The 22,976-nt window shown below is 40.5% G+C and overlaps 4 protein-coding genes across 4 annotated transcripts in view; 2 read left to right on the top strand and 2 right to left on the bottom strand.

The window, feature by feature from the left end:
* Positions 1-613: 613 nt before the first annotated feature.
* On the bottom strand, positions 614-4,586 carry LOC137586554 (mitochondrial 2-oxodicarboxylate carrier). The gene is made up of 2 exons (XM_068302640.1): positions 4,125-4,586; positions 614-1,480 (listed from the first exon to the last, which is right to left on the bottom strand). The coding sequence occupies exons 1-2, from the start codon at positions 4,290-4,292 to the stop codon at positions 731-733; spliced, it is 918 nt and encodes a 305-aa protein (XP_068158741.1). The 5' UTR covers positions 4,293-4,586; the 3' UTR covers positions 614-730.
* Positions 4,587-7,199: 2,613 nt separating this feature from the next.
* LOC137584473 (uncharacterized) lies at positions 7,200-8,702 on the top strand. Its single transcript, XM_068299880.1, has 2 exons — positions 7,200-8,426; positions 8,493-8,702. Exons 1-2 carry the CDS (start codon positions 7,200-7,202, stop codon positions 8,700-8,702), a joined length of 1,437 nt encoding a protein of 478 aa, XP_068155981.1.
* A 3,076-nt stretch (positions 8,703-11,778) lies between these two features.
* LOC137584465 (AF4/FMR2 family member lilli) lies at positions 11,779-12,897 on the top strand. The gene has a single exon (XM_068299869.1). The coding sequence runs from the start codon at positions 11,779-11,781 to the stop codon at positions 12,895-12,897; it is 1,119 nt and encodes a 372-aa protein (XP_068155970.1).
* Positions 12,898-13,793: 896 nt separating this feature from the next.
* sdk (sidekick cell adhesion molecule) overlaps positions 13,794-22,976 on the bottom strand; it is a 75,490-nt gene continuing 66,307 nt past the window's right edge. Inside the window, 7 exon segments of the mRNA XM_068297144.1 lie at positions 13,794-16,376; positions 16,447-16,781; positions 16,868-17,188; positions 17,812-18,090; positions 18,161-20,456; positions 20,458-21,437; positions 22,301-22,486. Of these exon segments, the coding sequence (XP_068153245.1) occupies positions 16,134-16,376; positions 16,447-16,781; positions 16,868-17,188; positions 17,812-18,090; positions 18,161-20,456; positions 20,458-21,437; positions 22,301-22,486 (4,640 nt within the window). The 3' untranslated portion in view covers positions 13,794-16,133.

The raw sequence follows: 22,976 nt of genomic DNA, 5'->3' as shown, positions 1-22,976 counted from the left end.
TCAAGGCGGCTTAAACCAAGGTTTAATTTCAATATTCCAAAAGATCGTAAACTACTTATTCATAATCTTTGATAATTAACATATATTTATTAATATTATTATAAATTTTTATACCTACCTATTCCTTATATCTTCTATATATTTGAAAATAGGAAAAAACAGCTTCAAGACGCCAAAATTTTTTTTGGATTTTCTTTTATCAAACAAAAATTTGTATAAGTTCGAGTGCGAAAGTCTCCCTCCAAAAAATTGAAGGCAAAGAGAAATTTGATGGATTCCCAGTTTTTATGAGCAACCCTGAGAAATTGTGAATTTCGTTGGCCCTGGCAGCAGTTTTGAGAAACTTCTAACGGTTCTTCGAGACAAGTGAATGTTTCAACACTCTTTGGAAAGCTTTATTTAGGCCAAAACTCACACATTTGCGGCGAAAGAAAGTAAAAAGCTTTTTCGCTCAAGCTTTTCGATTTATGCCCCAACTTACCCATAGAGGTCGCCATTCAGGTGGAGAAGAAAGTGGGGAGGGGGGGGGGGGGGGCACACTTTTGAACGTTTCTTTTCATCTTTTGAACATTTATTTTCAAAAAACCAAATCAAACACATGCACACACAGCATTCTGGAATCGCATACATACAAAAACAAAAAAAAAAAAAAAAAAATGCCATAACAATGAAAGTATCAAAATGCAGCCACAAACAGTTAGAAAACCCATCGAAAGGTTTCTTGTAAATTCTAGGAATAGTTCGTAATGAGATACTCATAGGAATACTCAAAGACGAGCAGCAGAATGGCACCGCCCGGCCCAAGGCGCATGATCTTCGGCACCAGACCCTTGTAGAGGGCACGGAAACCCTCCTCCCGATACACAATGCCCATGGAAGCGAGGGTGCCGCGGTATTTAATCTGTCCGGGCACTGGCTGTGGGCCCTGGATTCTCGACTTGGCCACATCGAAGGGGATATTAACAAAGCAGGCCAGTGTGCCAGCCAAGAAACCAATGGCGACCTTGCGCAGGAACTCCCATCGACGATCCTGGGCAACGGGCACCGCATTCCGCACACTGTGATAGAAACCAAAGTACACCATATTGAAGACACCATTGCGACCCATGGTGGCGGTCAGGCCCTTGTTTAGGCCCCGCAATCCGAAACCATCGCGTCTCACAATCTCCCTGGCCACGGCCCCAGTGCTGAGCATTTTCTTTTGACGATCGGCCTGCTGGGCCACTTTAACCACCTCGAAGGGATTGACGGCAATGGCTTCCAGAGTGCCGGCCGTTAGACCGGCCAGCGAGAAGGTCAAGGGTGTGGGTTGTGGTTCACCAAATTGAAATAGCGGTTTCGTCTGCTCAAATACCAGAAATTTGATGGCCCTCTTTGGCGTTTCGGCCAGAATGGGCGGCATTATGCCCTTCCAATACGAGGTGATGCCCTCAGTGCGATACATCTTGGCAAAGCAATCAAAGACGCCATTGTAGTGAACCTAGAAATAAATAGGAAAATGAAAAACGACATCAAAGAGGAGAAGGAGGAGGAAGTAGTATTGTTAAAACTCAAGGTGAGTCCAAGACAAATACTGGACATATGTACATACATACATATGTATATTGTACATCATTCAATATGAGTGCATTGTGCTAAATAATTTGCCAGTCTGTCCATTCAAAAACAACAAACTGTCTGCCTCTCTCTTTTATTCTGCGTCTTTATCTCTTGACTCTTCTTTATATCTACATATGTCCATGTGTATCTTTGTTGGCCTCTCTGTGTTCCAATTTGCATCCATTTCACAGCTATTTTCATATGCCATAAATTTTCATAAAAAAAACGAATGTATGTTTTTCAACAAATAATCCGTATATCTGAATTTGAATGTATCTTTTACGGTTCAAATATGTACATACATAAACATATAGCCAAGTATAATAACGTGTCGTTTTTAATCCTTTTCAAACTTCTTAGACACTAAAGACCTATGAATAAGTTAGATTAAGCCAGGCAGAATCTAGATATCCCCCAAAGGGTTTTAAGATAGTTTGAAGTAGGCCAGAGAGGTATTTTTTGGCCAAATGTCTTTAGGACTACTGGCTCCAATGAGTCTAGATTAGTTTTCCAAGATCCCCTGGGGATGCCAGTCGAACAACTCATCTATGATGGTCTTTTTTCAACACGACGTTTCTAAACAGTTTTCAGACCGAGTGTTAGTCGTGGCTTGTTTCAAGGCTAATCGTAATCCAAATCACAATAAAATAATATTGTTTGGCAATAAAGTATTTCAATTGCATTGTTAAGTTGTTCGATATCAAGTGTTGTTCAAATGGAATCAGATAAATCAGTAAAATTGATAGCAAAAAGTCGTACAGTGAAGCAAAAATAAGGAATAGTTAGAATAATGTTTAAGTAAAGAGTACAGAACTTAATTAAAAATGCAGGTAATATGAAGAATTCGGATACCCTTTCAACTGCCATTGTGGACAGAATCGGAGTCGATTCGAATTGAGACAACTAATACTTAAAGAACGAAGTCCAAATTCGAACTTTTTACTTATTTGATATAAAGAAAGTTCTTAAAAGTAAATAGTTTACTTTGAAACGTATAGAACTCCACAATTTTCGAATAGTTTTTCGTATAGAAAAGAATGGACATTTAACCCTATAAAGCCAAAATTGTTTCATTTACACTTTCCACTATTAGTTGGACAATATTTCTCTTTCACATGAAAAGATAACAGCTTAGACATTATAAATTTATATAAATGAAACTGAAAACTATTCAAAAGTATTCTCAAAATCAATCCATTACGTTCTTTTCTACAAATTCCTAAGCCCCGGGGCGCACAGTTTCCGAAGCTCCAGCTCTGTGTTTAAGATGGAATATGACTTTTGGTTCAAGTCTATTTTAATTACGATAATTACTGCATTATCTAAGATATCGTTGGTACACTTATATATATTTTCCTAATACACTTTTATACTAAATTATGCTATGCTTAAAGTCTTTGTCTGACAAATTCATAGATAAATAAAAAGCGATTACACTTTCTTCTTTGCTTTGTTTCTCATTTTTCCCTCAATAACTACAAATATTATTTGTATACGATTTCAATTAACTACAAGTTGCTAATCTTAAAATTAAAAAAAAAAAAAAAAAACAATTAAGCGTACAAAAATTTCCAAAGTTCATGGCCCTTGAAATACTTTATTTATTTTTTATTTTTGTCATGGCACACGCGTTGGAATATTTTGGAAATGAAACTTTTGATAATGGGCAAATCTCTTTCGCTTGGGCCAGACGAAGTGGTCCGAGTTTTGATAAGAGGATATGCCTTCTCAGTCACACTGTGTCCCCCCCGCAGATTTCACCTCCCTCCCTCACTCACATGAAGTGGGCACACTCTCTTGTGCTCTCATTCCTTTATTCTCTTTGCTTTGCTTTGCGTGTTTTGTTTGGCGGCGTCGTCAGCATCAGCTGTGAGGGTGGACGTATGTCTGTCTATGTCTAGGTCTTTGTGTCTCTGTCTATCCAGTGTCTAGTGCGTAAGCTTGACCTTGGTGTAACCTTTTCTTTTTACTGTTTGTATGGCCAAACATATCGATATGGACAGTTAATCAAAAAAGTCTACGCTTAGTTGAAATGGTTAAGCATAGATTCTTGTACTAAAATATATATGTACTTATAAATATATGTTTTAAAATGAATCTCACTTGCTTTATTTGTACGTATTTGATATTGAAGGCAATTAAAAAGTCCAGATATGACTTCAATTAGACAGCAGATAGTCTAAGACCAATGTTGTTACTGTCACCATTGAAGAAATATGGCAAAAGTTTGACAAAGAAGCTTGTCAGATGTACGATAACATTTCTAGTTGACTGTGTACTGGATTTTAATGTGACATAGGCATGACACTTCAATTGAGTGTGATATTTTCTGTTTTTTTGGATCTTTATGGATTGTGGAGAGAAGAAGAAGGTTTCTGGCACTTATCAGCTGTATACATACGACAAGCCTCGAGTTTGGAGTAGATGTTTATCAATTTAAAGCTTTTTATCTTGGTTAAAATTGGCGACTGAGAGAGAGAGAACGAAAATAAAAGCTTCCAATAGTGGACGGATCTACGACTTACCTCACTGAGAACTGACGAGGCGGGATTTGCTTGAATCTGTATGCGTGTCTTGACCACATCCAAGGGCTGCATAATGCAAACCTCCAGGAAACCGGCAGATCCGCCGGCCATCACTTGAAAGGCAGCCTTTTTGGCTGTTGAAATTTCATGCGGCTTATCGCTAGCCATCTTTCACTTTCGTCTCTCACAGAACAAAAACAAGTTTGTAAAAAGAAAACAACTAAAATCCAATAACAATATATGTAGCAGTTACACCGATAATTTTGTCAATATGAGCCGAGCCCTCTTTGTTTGCCCACCCACGAAAACAAAAACAATGAAGTTTTCCTCACAACGTATACGATTCAACAACAACAATAACAACAAACACAACACGGGAAAACTGAAGAAATTGAGTTGCCGAATTAAGACGGAATTTGTCAATCGCCGCTGCCGCTTCGCCGTCACCCGCCGCTTCGAGAACGTAATTCGCACTGAAAATTGAATTCCAACAGCTGAGAGACAAAAGTGGCCAAAGACTATGGAATTTGGAAACGGGGTCTCGTCGGGGTGAGGTTCTAGTAAGCTGTAAGCTTTCGCATACACTGGAAGAGCCAAACAATGATGGAGAGGAGACAAACTAAGAGAGAGAGAGAGGGAGAACTATCGTGCTAATTGAATGCCACTGATCGTATCGCTATCGGATGTGGAGGGGGAAAAGCTTTCGAAGCGAAATCTGCTTATGACAGCAAATGGCCATAGCCAAAGCTTTTTCCTAATAGAGACGGTTCAATGATTGTCTAATCCCCAAATGACACGACCAACTGAAATGAAGTATCTAAAAGATGCAAAATGTGTAAGGGAACAATAAGACTCCAAACCAGCTTATACTTTCCTTATGGATTATGAAGCGGTGACTCCAAATGTGTTCCCCAAATGTTCTTAACTGTGATTTGGCTTGCAGTTTTGACAGATTTTCCCTATTCCTAGATAATACTCTTACTATTTCAAGACTATTTCACTCTCTCTCTCTCTCTCTGAGCGGCAGCAAAGGATCCTAAATGTGCTTGTGATCCTTATCTTGTTTGCCTTAATGCCCAAGTACATCATATTTATTGTTCCATCAATAAGTTTCTGAAACATTTGACACTAAATGCCACCTAATCACAGGAATTCTGAAAGAAATGTCTATTCTGTTCGATCTCTGTGTTCTTATCAGATTGTATTTTAGATGGAACTTTGACTCTGGCCGTCTACAATGATGATGTTGAGAGATGTTGTTGGTCCACACCCATGTCAAGAAGCTGACAATGGACAAACAAATCGTTTGACATATTCACATCTGTCTTGAGGGCAAGTGTATCCACTGTATATGCATCTGCTGCGGGCTGCGTTGATTGCTTTATTGTTGTTGTTTCCCCTGCGTCGGCGAGGGAGAATGAGGTGGAGTTTTGTTGCAAGATATATTGAGGACAAACTTTCATTTACATGCGATAGAACAAATTGTTGGTGTCAAAAAAAATACCAAAAAATTAAAATGCCCATCCATCCAAGTTGCTTTTCCCTATAACCATGGTTTAGATGGCTCTCCATCCCCCTCCCCCTCCCCTTCCTTGTTTCTCTTTGTTTGTTTGAGTGTCCAAATATTTTTGATCTCTGTCTGTTAATTATGGGCACGAGTTGGCGTGACGGTGGAGATGCGATCCGATCGAATGCAATGTGTGGAATTTCTTATATTGAAACACATCTCGGTACACACTTGACTTGAATGCATGATTAAATTTTGTTACATTTTTGTGGGGTTTTTAAATTTGAAATGCATTGGTGGGCCATTAAAAGCTAATAAACTGCCCCTCAATTTCCCCCCTCCCACTCCCCCTTAAACCGCACTGTTATTATATTCTTCTGTCAAACTTAATAATGTTGTAAAGTCACGCAAGAGTACGGAAAATCCAAATGTTGAAGAGACATTGCCATCATTATGAATGAAGAAACGAAAAACAATTTCTCGTCTTACCCGAAAATGGCCCGGCTGGAGATCGCCAAGAAGAAGAAGAAGAAGACGAGAATCCCACAGAACTTTTTTCTGTTTTTTTTTTTTTTTTTCCTTTGCTTCATTCTGTAATTAGGTTTAGTTTCCCTATACCACCAGCTAGCGCCGATTGATCGATCAAAGCATAGATAGAGATACAGGCTAATAAATCATTTTTCCATTTTCATTTTCCACAATTTCCCTGTCCTCCCCCTCCTCCCATATACATATGTATGTGCTCAGTCTTGGCAAAGTGAGAACTCACGACCGCCCGCGGTCGAACAAAAAAAAAAAAAAAAAAAAAAACTTCTCTGTCAAAGGCTATTAACCCCATTTTTATTCGTTTTAGGAACGCTCCACTTGTTCTCTTCCTTCTGGCCTCAAAAGAAACCAACAACAAGTTGCCCAAATAAAACCACCAAAAGCAAACCAAAAATTGTTTCTTCAAACAAAAACCAAAAACCAAAAAAAAAAAAAAAAAAAACTTTCAGAAACAGAGCGAAAAATCTAAGGAAAACCAAAATTTTGATCGTGGCTAGAAGATTGCATGTACACATGAGAACTAAATGTATTGCAGGGGGAGGGGGAGGGGGGATGGTTTGGAGAATGGAGTGATGCACATAGTGTTTTGATTAATGTCAGTTTTGACAGCTGTCCAAGGCGCTGTAATGCCCCTCCATCAAGGCACTTTGAGTTCAGAAGAAAAGGTCTCTCTGCCTCTTTCAGAAATAACACTAATGGAAAATGTCTAACAGATACTAATTACAAGATCTGAATTTTCATATTTTGACTATAACAAATTTGACTTACTAACAAATTTGCTGCCGCTGCCTGTTAACCAGTTCATCACCAGTTCAGTTCCCGTTCACCCAGTGAACCTGGTGACCTGCTGGGAATTGTAGTGCGATTTTCTCATAAACGAAAGTAAGTTGACCATAAAAAACCAGAACCACCTAAAATAGACCACAATAAGCCACCGTGCCCATTTAAATGCGAGTGCGGTGTATAAATTCAAGTGTTGGACACATTTTGCCACTTAGTTCTTGCCGCACAGTAGTCAACGAATGTTGGAGTATATGGAGTATATGTCATTGCTCCGTCTGCTGGTGATTGCCATCAACTGGAGTTGGCCGGGAGCACTGCCAGTTTGTGCCCAATACACAATGGACGACGACAGTTATCTAAATGGCGAACAGCGACCACTTTGGATACTCGAAGACCAGCTAATGAAGCGCGAGCGTGAAGATCGACCAGAGGCCGATTATTTGACAAGTACGCGGGCTTCTCCAACCGCCATTAGCACACAAAGACAGGAGGCAAGATCACCGGCTACCATAACATTTCTAGTCCGCGGTGGCGGCTCACCTACAACCATTTCTCCGGTACTAATGTCGCCTCAAAGGCGTTTTATGCTGCCACGAAGAGTGCAATTGCCCCATCGCTATGTTCAGGGGATGGCACGTGCCCGAAGTCTGCCACCACCAGCACCAGCAAGGTCACCAAGGTCGCAACGAAGACGAGCTCACCATTTGCCCATCTTTGACAACGCACCTGGGGACAATGCCCTGACGGAGCGCAATTATCCGATATTTATCTATAATGGCACCAAGGGTGAACTTATTGTAAACACTATGCTCAGCCAACAGAGATATCCCATGAAGGAGCCAGTACCGGGACAAGTTCTCTATCCGCCATCGACTCCAATGTTTCGGCCTAGACCCATAGTGGAACGTTTTCGTATGCCTGGCCAGAGGGAAATGCTCAATTTGACTCTAATACCCTTCTATGCACATGAGGCCATAACGACAACAGAAGCAGCCGACACAACCACCACAAGCACCACGACCACACCCACACCATTGACATCCTTTGAGACACAATTACCGCGCAGTAGCAAGCGAAAAAAGCGAAAGAAGGCCAAACAATACAGTGCCTATCATTCACCTGAACAGGTAGTTCAATGGCAGCCATCCTATGACGCGACCATCAATGAGAATCATCGTCATTTCACAGTCACCGATAGGCTGGAAAGCTTGGTGGAAGATGAAGAAGAAACAACATTGGAGGAGGACGAAGAGGAGGAGGTGCACGAAGAGGATCAGAAGCAAAACCAAAACGAAAGCGAGTCAAAATCAACCTTTGATAGAAAAATCGATATTGATATAGTAGATGCAACATCCAGCAATGGTCCCACCCATGCATCCGCCTTCCATATAGTCTATGTGGATGAGAGTCTAGAGCCGCCAGCAATTAGCAGCAGCACAGCCACCACCACCACCCCCACCAGTTTCGTGACTACAACTCCAAACCCAACATCAATCACCAATCTATACTCAACGGCCATGCCACCCATTCAGAGTCGTCAAAGTTCACGTTATGCATTGAAACGCGAGTATTTTGCCTTTCCTGTCTATACACTGGGCAAACTATTGCAAAGTCCTTCCCCCACGACCCAACAGAGTCGGCGGACAAGTCGAGAAAAGTGCTCCAAGGATTGCACTGACCCAGCCAGCTCGCTAGAACAAATGGAACCCAATAATACTTGGTTCATTTTGAATTCCCGGTAAGTAACATTAATTTTCCTCATTCAATTGCTTAGAATGTTTCCCTTTTTCGTTTGTTTCAGCTACAAAGGACGCCATCGAACAAATCGATTGGGTGAAGGAGCACCCAAATATTACACATCCAAATATATTCAGAGTGTATCCAGGCCAAGATAGTAATAAAAAACATGAACAAAAACCAAACTATGCTTGCAAATTAATTGGGCAAGAAGAAAGAACGATTGAGAAAGAGAGAATCATAGACAAATGATTGTTCTCATTTGATGGTAAATAATTTCTATGACATTTTATATGATCAGTCGATCAGTTGTCATTATAATAGAGTTTAAGCTTCTTTTCATTCTCCCTTCAACGCCTCCTCCTCATCCTCCTCCTTCCCCTCACCATTAAGAGTTCAATCTCAAACATGATCATTAACGCCTTTATATAGATCTCTCTATTGTGAATAAGAGTTACATGGCCATAATAATAAAGTCCCATAAAGTCCAATAAAGTCCCATAAAATCCTATAAATTCCACAATTCTTCCATTCTTCAATTCATGGCAAGACAAAGCACTACGAATGTCTAGTCTGTGGCTAGAAAGTTATCGTAAAAGTAAAGCCTAAAAGTGGTTAAACACAACAAAATGTATGAGGAGGAACTAAACATTACATAATCGGGAACGGCCAGGGGAGGGACCAATAGATTGCCCGCAATTTTGTGACCCAAATACCAAAACACCAGAAACACTGAAACAAAGATCAAGCAAAACAAAATTTTCCCCTCCCACTGTTGGTGGAAAATGTGTTAAATAAAAATCGAGTATCGAGTCATCAAAAGGTTGAAAATTTTTTATGGCCAATTCTAATGTTGAACTGAGAGCGGAACCCTTTCAACTCGACAAACAGAGAGATGGTAGGAGAAGCTACTCCCGACCACCACAGCTAGCCGTTAACCATGGCTAGGTCTCTCTCTCTCTCTCTCTCTCTCTCTGTCTCTCCCTGTCTAACATCATTCATTCAATCATTTTGTCAATGATCTAACGTCGAGGCTTTCTATTCTAAACGCTTGTTCATTATTATTATTGATTTCCTTAGCTTAGATTTCGCTCTTATGTTCTATTCTTGTTTTTTGTTTTTCTTTTACGTTTCATTGTTTTTTTTTTTCTCTAAGAGTGGGGGATGGGGGAGGGGGGCGAGATTTTCCAAGCCTGCAATTAATTTTCTCGTTGTTCTAGCATCGATGGTAAGCCCCACCCCCTCCTTTTGCTTGGTGGAGAGATGAAACCCGCTTTGGTGTCGGCGTTCATCCATCGAGCCATGGCTGTGGGGCACAACTTTTCGTGCCCCCCCACTCCCATTTTCCCTCTCTCTCTCTCTGTCTCACAGCTTCTCAAGCTGCCACCCCCACCCCCCAAACTATAAGCAGAGAGAAGAAGAAAATATAAAAGTGGCAACTACATTTGGACCGATCAGCTAGCTATAAAAGCTTGACTTTCGTGTGCCTTTGGTTTTAGAACAAATGCAGCTGCCAATGCGAACAGAACGCGCCAATAGAATCATTTTTTTTAAACCAACTAACTAACTCAAGTGGACAAGAATCTATTTCAAAAATATCAAAGAAGTTAAATTCGGCTATGCCGAAGTTTATATACCCTTGCAGTCCTTGACAATAATAATTTCACATGTTCAAAATTTGTTTTCTGCAGCTCAATTCATTAATATACAAACAAAACAATTTTACTCTTCATACTATGTACAATTTGTTCTTCTTCTTCCCTCATTCCCTAAGCAAAGCAACGCACGCATACACATACAGTTTATGTAGCGTTGCGTCTGTGTGTGTATGCATGTGCTCTGTTGATTTGATGATGACGTAGTAGGCAGCAAGCAGAGCTGCCGGCAGCGATTGAACCGATTTATATAGACTGTAACTTGTGTTCTATTTATCCGATCAGGGTCAAATTTTGGGATCTGAGATTTTATATCAAATTCTATTATATTGGTGAATTTCATGGGGATACTCCAATTTTTGCAAAAATTTTTGTTCCAGAGCTATATGATATAGTAGTCCGATCCCAAAGATTTTCATACTTTATCTCACCCGGGTAAAAAAAGCTCCCAAAAAAATTTCATCCCGATAGCTCTTAAGATGGCTGAGTAAAACGCGTACGCACCGACGGACAGACGGACAGACGGACAGACGGACAGACGGACAGACGGACAGACGGACAGACGGACAGACGGACATGGCTATATCGACTTAGCTTCTCATGCTGATCAAGAATATATATACTTTATGGGGTCGGAAACGTCTCCTTCTGTGCGTTACAAACATCTGACCAATTTTATAATACCCTCTGCAAGGGTATAAAAATGTTGCAATTCTTAGTGGTATGTTTTTTTTTTTTCTGTTTTGAAGTGAAAGTGTATTAAAGAACTGAAAACGCTTATCAAAAGAAAAACTTTCGAATTGTGGAATATAATAATACTTAAAACTGAAGAAGTATTTTCTCTAACAACCAATTGTTAATGCTGGATTGAATGTGAACAATATATTTATATTTATCATGAAGACCTAAAAAGTTGTATATTTGAAATGATTTGTAACGTTCCGATGACTTTGAACATTAACTTACACTTTTTGATCCTTTTTAAGTAACTGCAAGTTGTTCTTCGATTCTCAAATCTTAGAAAGCTTTCTCAACCTCCTTGAATATCCCAAGTATATTTAGATTTTCAACAAATTGTCTTAGGTCTCAATTCTTTGCTTCAAAAAAGGCAATAACATGTAAAAGAAGTAAAAAAGAAAAGGATTTAAAAACTAAGAATTCACCAAACAATTACTTACACTTCTATTAACATTGTATGTGTGTGTGTGTGTTTTTGTGTGTGTCTTTCAGATCATGGGAGTCCTTTGGGCATATCCAACTGACTGCAATGCATTCTGGTGGCCAAAAACAAGCACGTAAGTCTCACAAAACTGGCTAAATTCAAGATGAGATTTGGTCTTTTGGCATTTGATTTTATGGTAATTTCGATTTGGCCTTCTCATTGTTTTTTTTTGGCAGAGAGACTCCTGTGAGCGGACCACAACAGATGTTGCAACAGATTCCTTTGACTTATTTCCGTACGTACACGTATCAGCCGCTAGCTGGTGGACCATTTAGTGTGCCATTCTTTGGATTTGGTGCGGCTCAAACTCCATTGCTGGCGAATCCCACGCAATTTGATCCGTATGCGGTAACCAGCTATGCGGCAGCTAGACGGCATGATAATGGTCCGGTTTCACTGGCTGCAGGTCATGCCAAAAAGGATGTAACGCCTCCAGTTACTGCTACTACTAGTGGTAGTACTAGTACGAGTACAACAGCAGCTCCAACCACAACAACAACGACGACAACAACAACTACAACGCCAGCACCAACAACCACCAGCAGCACCACCACCACCACAACCACCATGAGAAGTAGTAGCAGCAGCAGCAGCACAACACCAGCAACATTAACCTCAACTAGATACCATCTCGGCTCTACAGATGGAGCCGCCTATGCCGCCTCCTTGCGCTATGGTCCTGGCCTAAACAATGCAGAATATCCCACGTACACTAGACGGGTCAATCAACTGTACAATGCCAGGCCACAGTATCCCTATCCTGATTACTTCAACTATCAGCAACAGCCGCAGCATCAGCAGCAGCAACAGGCACCATTTAGCCCGATGGCTGAACAACAACAACAACAATTTGGTAATGTGAACGCGAATGGCAATAGAGGAGCTCGCATACAATTTGTACCCTGCATGTGCCCCATTAGCATGCCCACTCATTCGATGGCTTCACCAGGAACACCTTCAGGCATAGCCATTAGCAGCAATGGCAATGGCAACAGTGGCAGCGATACCAATTCGCCCACTGAACGCAATATTGTGGACCTGCAAGCACGCAACATTATAGATGCTCATGAGCTGCTAGCTGAAGCCAACTCCGAGTCCGTGTCCCATGGTCCAACTGACACTGACTCTGATGACAACGAACAAGAGGAGCAGCAGCAGCAGCGTCAGCAACAGGACGATGACGACGACAGCGATGAGGAGGAGGAGGAAGACCAGGAGCAACAAAAACGTGGAGAGGATGCATTGAATGACACACCAGAGGGTAAACTTCTTCTTGAGGCACAGGAGACAACGCCCACTGTTGTGTCCAATAGTTTGGTTTAATTAAGGCCATGCTTCTGGTCACCTTTGCCACCTGCCACCCAGACTGAAAATGTATTTTATTACACAAGAAAACAAACAAACAAACAAAAAAAGAAAGGGCATTTCATTCACCAATGGACACTTTTTTTTTTGTCGAGTAACTGAAATAAATTAATATATAAAAATATTAAAGAAATTGATTTGGCATCTCTGTGGGTTCCCATTCTATTATCTTAAGTCCAATTTGTTGAAAGAGAAAGTTGTTCCTACTAGCCTGATCCCAACAACACTTAGCAAGTTGGTGCAAACCTTGGCCAGGTTTAGGTTTATATATGTATCTACCAAGCTTGGTTTTCAAAAACATTCGAAAATATTAAGAATTTTCTCAACTAAGTATACTTTTTTGTCCAATTTATTCGATGACAGACTCATTTATCTAGCTTTATCAATGCCAATAATCAGAGGACCGAGGATGAATTTTGACTGTGACGAATATAAAATATCCTTACACTGCATTTGCCCTTGAAACTGGAACTTCACTCTGTTCCTTTGCAACTTCTACTGCTTTAACTTTGCCTCTCTACTTCATTCTTTGGTTTTTTTCTGTTTTTTATATTCCACTGAACGAATTGAAAGTCATAAACATGACCATATGAACTCTTCTTATCGTGCTGATCAAAAGTATATATACTGGTATGATGCCTTTGACCCAAAATGAATCTACCCATTTTCGCAAGCTTTCAAATGAAAGGCGCGAGTTTAATTAAAAAAACAGACAATGAGAAACTGAGATGAATCCGTTATAGATTTGGCTTCTCATTCTGATCAAGAATACAAGTATATACTTAACATCTACGGATCCAGAAGGAAAACCTTATATACATCATCGAAAATTACTGAACAATTGCAAGAAAAGATCGTTTTTTATTTGTCGTTTTTATTTATTTATGATTCATATCCATCAAATACATTTACACATTCATATATATATATACATACATACATATACATAGATATACATATATATATATGCATATAGTTCTAATACTTTGCGCATTCTTTGCCGATTTGCTGATTGCTAACTTGAACTTTTCATCCTCGACAAAGGATTGAGAGCACATTTGAATCCTTCTTCACTCTTTCTCTTCATCTCCATTTTCTTTTTGCTTTGTGTGTGTGTGTGTGTGTGTGTGTGTTTTCATTTAACAATTATATTTATATAAATTACATATCTAAACATATACCTAGTTAGATTTGTATGAACTTGTGCTTCGAGTCTTTGAAGTAAAGAGAATTTTTCCAAAAGAAAATATTTCAAACAAAACAAGAAAAAAAAATGTTTCATTTCTTTTGTTGTTTACAATTGTTTGTAAGAAAAATTAAGTTTTCTTTTCTTAATTTTTTTCTTTTCGAATTTATCTAAATTTATGTGTGTGTATATATATAGTAATTTATAGATAAATAGTAAGTAGTTTTATATAGTATATGTATATAAAAAAAACTATATATTATTAATTTAAGAAGAATTATACAAATTACAACTAAACACGAAAAAAATATATAATCAGTCATTTAAGTTATTTTAGATATACATATACATATACAAATACACGCATAGCTTAAAAAATTGTCGATATTTAAAACTAGGATCTTATATACTCGAAAAAGAAATCTCATCCCCAAATGCAAGGGGATGCAGATCTCGATATACATATATATATATATATCGTTTACTTACTGCTAAAATGATTTGCTTGTAAGTCTGTGTGTGTGTGTGGGAAAAGAATTCGTTTGTTTGTGTGTGGGTGTGTGTGTGTGTGTGTGTGAATGTGTTTAGTTTGCTTTAGTTTCACGCTTTTGGTTTACTTTCCATTTAATCCTTCACTTACTATTCACTTCATTTATTTGTGTCTTACAGGCTAAAAGAATTGCATTAATATGGCCTATATTTATGAGAGAAGACAACCTTCTCCTTCTCTTTGCATCTTCTTTGTCTTTATTCGACAAAAAAAAAAAAAAAAAGTTCAAAAAAAAAAAGAATCCTTTTTTCTTTTGAACAACACACACAGATGATTATTTTTGTTTGTTTTTTGTTTTTTCTTTTTGTATTTTTATATATATTTTGTTTGTTTTGCTTTTTTGTGTCACTTGCCTTAAAGGATATGCTATATGTTGTTGTTGTTGTGTTTTCTATTTTCTCCACCAAACTTTCTCGACTTTCTTCTGCTTTCTTTCATTCATCTAATTCTTCTGTCTGATTTTTGCTTTATAATTTATTTCTTAATTTTGTTTTGTGGTTTCATTATTTTTCTGTTTTTCCTTATCGATTGCATCGACTTGAAAACTTTCCTTACTTTTCACTGATTTTCCTTTTGCTTTTCCATCTTTTTCTTATCTTTTCACTCAAATAAACAATAAAATACACACTAAAAATCTTCGGCTAAACATAATGAGATTGCTCAAGAAAGGTTTACAAAGACAAAAAAAAAAAAAAAAAAAAAACACGAATCCTTGTTAGGTACAATCTATTCATTCACACTCTCAATCATTCACCCATTCATTTCACTAGTTTTTGCACACGCTGAACACAAAGAAACCGAGCAAAATACACGTTATCACAAGTTTTTTTTTTTTTTGCTTTCGATAAATGTCAAAATCAAAATCAAAAAAAGATATACATCAAATGGGTCAATGTATATATGTTTCGAAAATATTGGGCGTGGCAGGCGCAACACACAGACATACACACAATAAATTATTAAGCCCAATAAAAAAGAAAAAAAAAAAACCGCACGTAAATTAAAACTTAAAATCGTAGTTTAAATTAATTAAAGTTAAAATTATTAAGCATAGTCAAAGTCAAAAAAAAACTAAATGCTGATTAAATCTCAGATCTCTGGTGATAATATATAGATATATATATATAGATATACATATACATTCAAATGTGAATACATATATATATATATATATGTACATATATAAGTAGGTACCACATAGCAGAGCACCAGTGCAACAGTTAAAACAAACGTCAAATGTCCTCCAGCGGAGACGTCGCAGATGGAGGATATGGTGGATGTAGGAGGCGAAGGATGAGCAGCAGATTTGATTTCCGCCCATGCCCATGAACTCCTGGATTTCCGTTTGTTTGTCGTGTTCCCTTTTGCAGGCCCAGTCTTGGCATTGATCTAGACAAATGTCTCTCTGATGACGGTGCTGCTGCTACTGGTGCTTAGATCTTAGAATTCAGTTGATTGTCAGACAAATGATGAGAAACCGGGCAGTGGTGCCCTCGATCTGGCCATATTATTGACAATAATCTGGCCACCATTGAGGCTCATCACTGCACTGCCCTCGGGCTCCGAATCGGTGTAGCTGGAATAATTGCGCACCGGTTTGGTCTTCTTCCATGATTGTCGCAACGAATCATTCACATTGGCATAATGATTGACAAACGAATGCGGATCACTGCGCACGCTTTCATTCTCACTTTCCGAGTGCTACAGAAACAAAGAGAAATACGACATTCTTTTGAGTTTAAAGTTCAATTGTTCCTTTTGGTCTTCTCACCTGTGATGCCTCCGAGCTGCTTACTTCTGACGGCTTCTCAGTGACACTGCTATCATCGGGATTCTCGTCATAACACTTGAGACTCTCCTCATCACTGTGATAGGCCACCGAGGCGGGTGATGGTCGGGGCGGTGATTTGCCTAGCTGCAGATTTGTTGGCGGTCGATTTGTTGACTTACGTCCCAGTGTGCCCAATGTCCCGCTGCGCAAAGTGCCCACACTATTCAGTGTTCCAGTGCCGACGCCATGACGTGAACGATATAGCTCTAATGCCAGTTCCTGGCGTTCATCAATTGACATGGCCATTGATTCCTCCAGTGTCTTTTGGGCTTCCTCTGCAAAAAAGATTCGTATGAAATTCATAGGCCGAGTCCTTCTCTCTCTCTCACATATTTGCCCATTCGAATTGATCTCAACTTACGTTTGTATTTATAACTCTTGCTCTTCACACAAAGCACTGCAATGACCATAACAATGATCACAATCGAGGTGGCTGCCAGGGATACCATAAACCAGGTTTGCCTATAAAATGGCTTATGCTGCAAATAGCCATACTCCAAATGCAATTTCGATGGCGTTAATATTGAATCCTTAGAGTATACAGGAAACGAGATGCCATAACGATTGTAGGCAATCACACGGAACGTATATGCCGTCGATGGCATCAAAATGTGATAGCTGACGGTAAAATCTTGCATGGGTCCCTTTTTAGTTTGTTCGATTTTGGTCCAACGCGAATCATCTGGATTTATATAGATTGTTTAGTTTATTTGTCAAGTTGTCCAAAAAACATTAACCATATGCTAGTTAGTTAGTTTGATCTACTTAAATACTTACAAACAAATGAAGGTTCTCCTTTTTCTACGCAAGCAATTTTCAAAGAAATTTTGTACGTTATTTATTTTTAATTATCACCAAAGTATCACCAAAAGGAAATATTAAATATGTGTGGGGGAAAAAGTAGAGGATTAAAAGAAAAATAGCCAAAATTTATTAGAGAATAGCCAAAACCAAAATTTGTATTGATTATCAGTATATACTTAAATAGAACAGTTATTGAAACAATTGTATTCTTATAATCTGTTGCCCGTAAAGTAAATTTACTAGGATTAGGATTGTGAACAAGTTGCCCCAATGGGCCAATAGTTGATTGATTCAATCACATGAGTATAGGTAAAACTTAGTCATCGTATTAGGATTAGATGTCATTGCATCTCTCTTCTATTAATGATTTCTGGTACGATAAGGAAGTGAAAGTTTGAAGGAAGAATGATCATCCTAGTCAAAGCAACACAAGAATACTTAACAACAGGCAACAGATGTATGTCTAAGCTCGTAAACTTATCTACTATTCGATTGACTTACCTCGTTTCTTGGCCTCAATGAGATAGCCCAATATGGGACCACGACCAGAGGGACCATTGAACCAATGCATTTCAACGCTGGATAATGTCTTACTCAATATCAGGTCACGCGGCGCAACCGGTGAACCTTCTTGGGGACCTGTGGTCACATTCTCACTAACAGCCGGCCCATAGTCCATTGTCTGGGCACGCACGGTAAAGGTATAGGTGACCTCCTCTTCAAGATTCTGGACACGCAATGTTGTATTTGAGACCTTTTGTTTCACCTGTTTGCTGAACTCTAAAGAAGTGAAAAGTGTGGATGCGGATTAGCCAGTCGACTGGGAAAAGAGAGAGAGGGGTTTACTTACTTTCATTTGCCTCGGTTGTCTCATAGGTAACTAGATAGCCAAGAATTTCACCATTACGGAACTTCGGTGGATCCCAGGTGACCTCTAAACTTTGCATGGTGATTTCAGTGAAACGTAAATTAAGAGGTGCACTTGGTACACCTGGCAGAGTCTTTACTGTAATGGGTGACGAACGTGGTCCATCGCCAGCTGGATTGAAGGCCAACAATTGGATGCGATACTCGGTGAATTTATCGAGAAAGACCAGGCTATGTGATGTAGCTGTTGCCGAGACGACTTCGATTTCCTCCTCCCACTTGCGACCCGGTTCGAGAGCTTGGGGTGAATAGGTGACCAAATAGAAGATCTTATAGCCCAATATATCGCCATTTTGCATGCTCTGCTTGGGTGGTTCCCAGCGCAAGCGGACCTCCGTGCTGGAAATGGGAGCAGCATCCACTTCGCGGGGCTCTCCCGTAGGCACTGCTTCGCCCACATAGACGGCAGCTGGCGGTGTTGCCGGACCCGGACCTTGTGAATTGAATGGCAAGACAACAATCTCATAATTGCGATCCTGCTGCAGATCGGAGAGGACAACACTGTTCACATTGATGCCCATCACATCGGTTTTCGGCGTCGACTGCAGGGCCGTGGGGAAATCGGAGAGTTGCTGATACAGAATGCGATAGCCACCAGTGGCCGCATCCCCATTCCACATGCCCGTCTCCAGGGCATTCCAATGGACACGCACCGAGGTGATCGTTATGGGCACAACCTTTAGACCACCGACTCCAACAGCTGGTGCCGCTGGCAATGTGCGCACCACAATGCTCTCCTGGCTAAACGCCGAGGGTCCTAGATCATTGGTGGCCTGTATGCGGAACTGATAGATTGTATGTGGCTTTAGGCCCACTGCCGTATACGAGCTGAGAGCGGGATCAACATGCTCTGGCAACGATTGCCAGGGTCCTTCATTCTCACGCATCTGCACTGTATAGAAACGCAGCGGAGCGAAGCCATCCCGGCCCGGTGTCCAACTGAAAGTGATCTGATGTGCCTGAATTTGACTACGCGACACTTGCGGCATCGATGGCGGTTGTGGACGTTCTCGATTATTGGTGGTGTACACCAGAACCGTGGCCGTTTTGCCCCAGCCGAGGCGGGTCTGAGCCGTGACACTGAAACTGTAGTAGCGCTCCGGCAGCAGCTGTGTGGCCCGGAATAGTCGATCCGAGGGCGAAAACTCACGACTATAGTTGAGATTCGAACTGCCGTTTAGGGTGTAGGTCACTTGATAGGCAAGTATTTCACCATTCGGATCCTCGGGTTCATCCCAAATGATGCGAGCCATCGAGAAAGTGACATCCGGGAAGCTAACATTCGATGGGGCACCCGGTGTATCTTCGAAGGTCTGAACGCGAACGGGCGGAGTGCTAAGAGCGCCATTTCCCAGACGAGTATAGGCCAGCACTTGGACATGATAGACAACATATTTCTTGAGCTCTGTCAGTGTGGTGGTAAAGGAGCTATTATTCGGTATTGTCTTATGCAGGAGTAGTCCGCCGGATCCGGGATTACCGCCAGGACCGCCGCCGCCTGCACCAATTCGATCGGGAGCCGCATAGAACACCTTATAGCCATCGATTTGACCATTTCGATGCTGAGGCGGCACTTCACCCCAACGTACCACCACCGTGGTGGACGATGTGGCATTGGCCTGCACATCCAATGGCCCGTAACTAGGCGTTGCCTCACGGGTGCGTTCGACGGCGGTGCCGCTATCCTTGGAACAGCCAACATCGTTGCAGGCATTCATTATCACCTCATAGACAGTCCATTCCTCCAGGGATTCCAGCACATGCGAGTTGGCCGTGTGATCTTCAATCACAACGGTACGTGGCACACTCTTGACGGGTCCCGAAGTCCGTTCCACTTGACGATAGGTAATGTTGTAGCCACGTGGATTGCCAAACCATTCTGTTTGCTGCAGTGGAATCCAACGAACTCTCAACTGTTGAGCACTCATCGCCCGCACCGTGACATTGAATGGCGCATGCATGGGACGAGCCTGTATGGTCTGGAAATCCTTGGTGGCATCGGAGGCCCGTGAACTGCCCACCACATTGGTGGCACTCAAACGTAAGCGATATTGGGTAAACGGAACTAGACCAGTAACGGTCAGTGTCTCGGCATCCGGATCACTGATCTCACAGATGGTGAACCAGGTCATGTTTCGTGCTGTTTGTGCTTCCACTTTCCATTTGGTGATGCTGGAATTCCCATCGAATCCTGGTGTGAATTGCAGCACCACGGAAAAGGGCTTCAATATTCGACAAGGCCAAATTGGTGGGCGGATGAGGCAATACGGGCTCCACACCAGACTGAATGGTTGCCGTTTTGGGAGCACCACTGCCCACACGAGTCCATGCAAATATCTCGAACCAATAGTGTGTGGTAGCCTGCAATTGATTCACAGTCAGTTGTGTATCCTCAGCCGTCAGATTGATCGATTTCATGGTCTCCGGTTGATCCTTGATCTGATAGCGGACCGTGTAGCCAGTGAGAATGCCATTGGCATACCGTGGAGGTGCCCAGAGAACTTTCACCGATCTATCGGATACCTCATCGAAATGCAATGCGGTTATCTCGTCGGGCACATCGTCGAGCGTCTTAACGGACACCTGCTGACTGGCCACGCCATCGCCGGGATCGGTGAAGCATAGCACACTGATATTGTATTCCGAAAACTTATCCAATCCACTCAGAATGGCCACCTGCTCGGCCAGCGGGTCGATCAGACTTGGCGGCACCGTTATCATGCGTCGCTCCACATCTCGCCACTCGCTTTCGATAAGGCGCTTCTGCCAGGCCTGAATCTTATAGCCCTGATTGATGCCATTGATCTGTTGCGGATTCGGTGGCGTCCAACTTATTTTCGCCGCCGTCGAATTCAATGCCTTGACCTTTACCTGAGTGGGCGGTGCCTCGGGAACACCTTCTTTGGTCTTGATTTTCGAACCCTCCGTATAGACACCGACACCCATATTGTTATAGGCAGCTATCTGAACGATATAATCCTTCCATGTGATTAGCTCTTGAATGAGAAAATTGCGTTGAGCCTCGTTCGTGATGTTCTGATAGGACCAGGGCACATTATTGTAACCAAACAGACGATAACGCAGAATATAGCCAAGTATTTGTCCATTACGATGCTCCTCCAAAGGCGGCTGCCATTGTGTAATGATCTCGGACATCGAACGGGCTGAGCCCACAAAACCCACTGGTGGTCCAGAGGGAGCTAAATGAAAGTACAATTACAGTAGAGATTAGCATGTGATGTTTCAATTTTCCCATGTGTCACCTAAATACAAAAGGTGTCTATCTGGTATTAGTGTGTGTGTGTGTTTGGAAAAATACTTGTGAGTGTGTGTGTTGGATTGGGGTTTTGTGTTTGTGTGTGTGTTACCTCGGTAAAGCGGAAACTCTACACGCATTTTGTTTGTTCAGCGAGAGAGAGTAAAAACGACGTTTGATGACGAGGCGGTGGACGACAACGATAGCAATTAGAAAAGTACAATACATATTTATATATTGGAGGGTTATAGCATTAGTTTTCTTTTATCTTTACACTAGTCATGAGAGAGACACAAACAGAACTCAATAGCCTAATATTAAACAAACTAAACAAAGCAATTAATTATACTCTCTAATCCTTAAGGTCTTTACATACCAAACAAAAAATGTGTAAACGGAAAGGATATTCGAAATAAATTCAGGAATGGAATTTGGAAACCTCTAATAGATCGATATTGATGGAAAGAAATTGTTTAAAGACTGAACTTTAAACTCAATTCGATCGATAGCTGATTTAGAAAGAAGTATTTGAAAATCATAATCTTAATAAATCAAATGTACCTAAGAATTTTCGATACAAAATAAAGACACACAACAAAATTACACTTACAATAGATACAAATTCGATCTATGTAAACACAAATGTAAAAAAGACATTGACAAATATCAATTGACGTCTTTCTTTTTTGTGGTTTACAATAGAAACAACAATAGTTTAGCATATACATATGCACCTACATACATACATATATACAGATAATAGACAATTTGATATATACAAAAGAAATGTTTATACAATTGACTCACCTTCTTGGGGCAACTCCACAACGTTGCTTGGCTCCGAGGGCGATCCTTCGCCCACACGATTCACCGCACTCACACGAAATTGATAGACAGTGGCTGCTTTTAAGTTCTCCAATAATATTGAACGCTGATCGGCCGATACATTACTCAATTCGGTTATCCAATTGAGCAAAGGATCTGGTACAGGACCTACGAATTTTTCTGTGATTGTTAATGGGTAGGTTTCGAAGACAGAGTGAGAGCGGGAGCGAGTAACAGAGACAGATAGTGAAGGGGTATAGAGACCAGGTGTAAAGTGGTGCATGAAAAGTGATTGAATATATATATATATGTGTGTGTGTGAGTTACATTTACAGTGTGTTTAATGTGCAAAATGTGAAATAAAATTACATAATTAGTTATATACACAATAAAATAATATTAAAATCAAATAATCATATGAAATTATATCAAAAAAAGTTTAGAAGAAAACGTTGTGAGTTTCAGTTCGTGAAAAATTAGTTCAGACATAAGTGAATCATAGAGAGGAAAATGAGAACAGAGAGAGAGAGAGAGAATGAGAAGAACATAAAGAAATTAAATATTAATCAAAATACTGTTTCCATTTTAAATTTTAAACCAGTTTACAAAACGTTTCGTCACGAAATTTTCATTGATCTAATGTAAACAGTTTTCAACA

Source organism: Drosophila tropicalis, unplaced genomic scaffold (assembly GCF_018151085.1).
Source record: "Drosophila tropicalis isolate 14030-0801.00 unplaced genomic scaffold, ASM1815108v1 contig_158, whole genome shotgun sequence".
NCBI lineage: Eukaryota > Metazoa > Arthropoda > Insecta > Diptera > Drosophilidae > Drosophila > Drosophila tropicalis.
Note: the sequence above shows the minus strand (reverse complement) of the source record. Positions and strands in the feature narration are given on the sequence as shown.

Excerpts from the sequence above, each read along its gene's own strand:
- LOC137586554 (XM_068302640.1), bottom strand. The coding sequence starts at position 4,292 with ATGGCTAGCGATAAGCCGCATGAAATTTCAACAGCCAAAAAGGCTGCC. Across the intron at positions 1,481-4,124 it reads CCTCGTCAGTTCTCAGTGAG|GTTCACTACAATGGCGTCTT; the intron begins GTAAGTCGTAGA and ends ATTTATTTCTAG.
- LOC137584473 (XM_068299880.1), top strand. The coding sequence starts at position 7,200 with ATGTTGGAGTATATGGAGTATATGTCATTGCTCCGTCTGCTGGTGATT. Across the intron at positions 8,427-8,492 it reads CCACCACCCCCACCAGTTTC|AGTCGTCAAAGTTCACGTTA; the intron begins GTGACTACAACT and ends CCACCCATTCAG.
- LOC137584465 (XM_068299869.1), top strand. The coding sequence starts at position 11,779 with ATGTTGCAACAGATTCCTTTGACTTATTTCCGTACGTACACGTATCAG.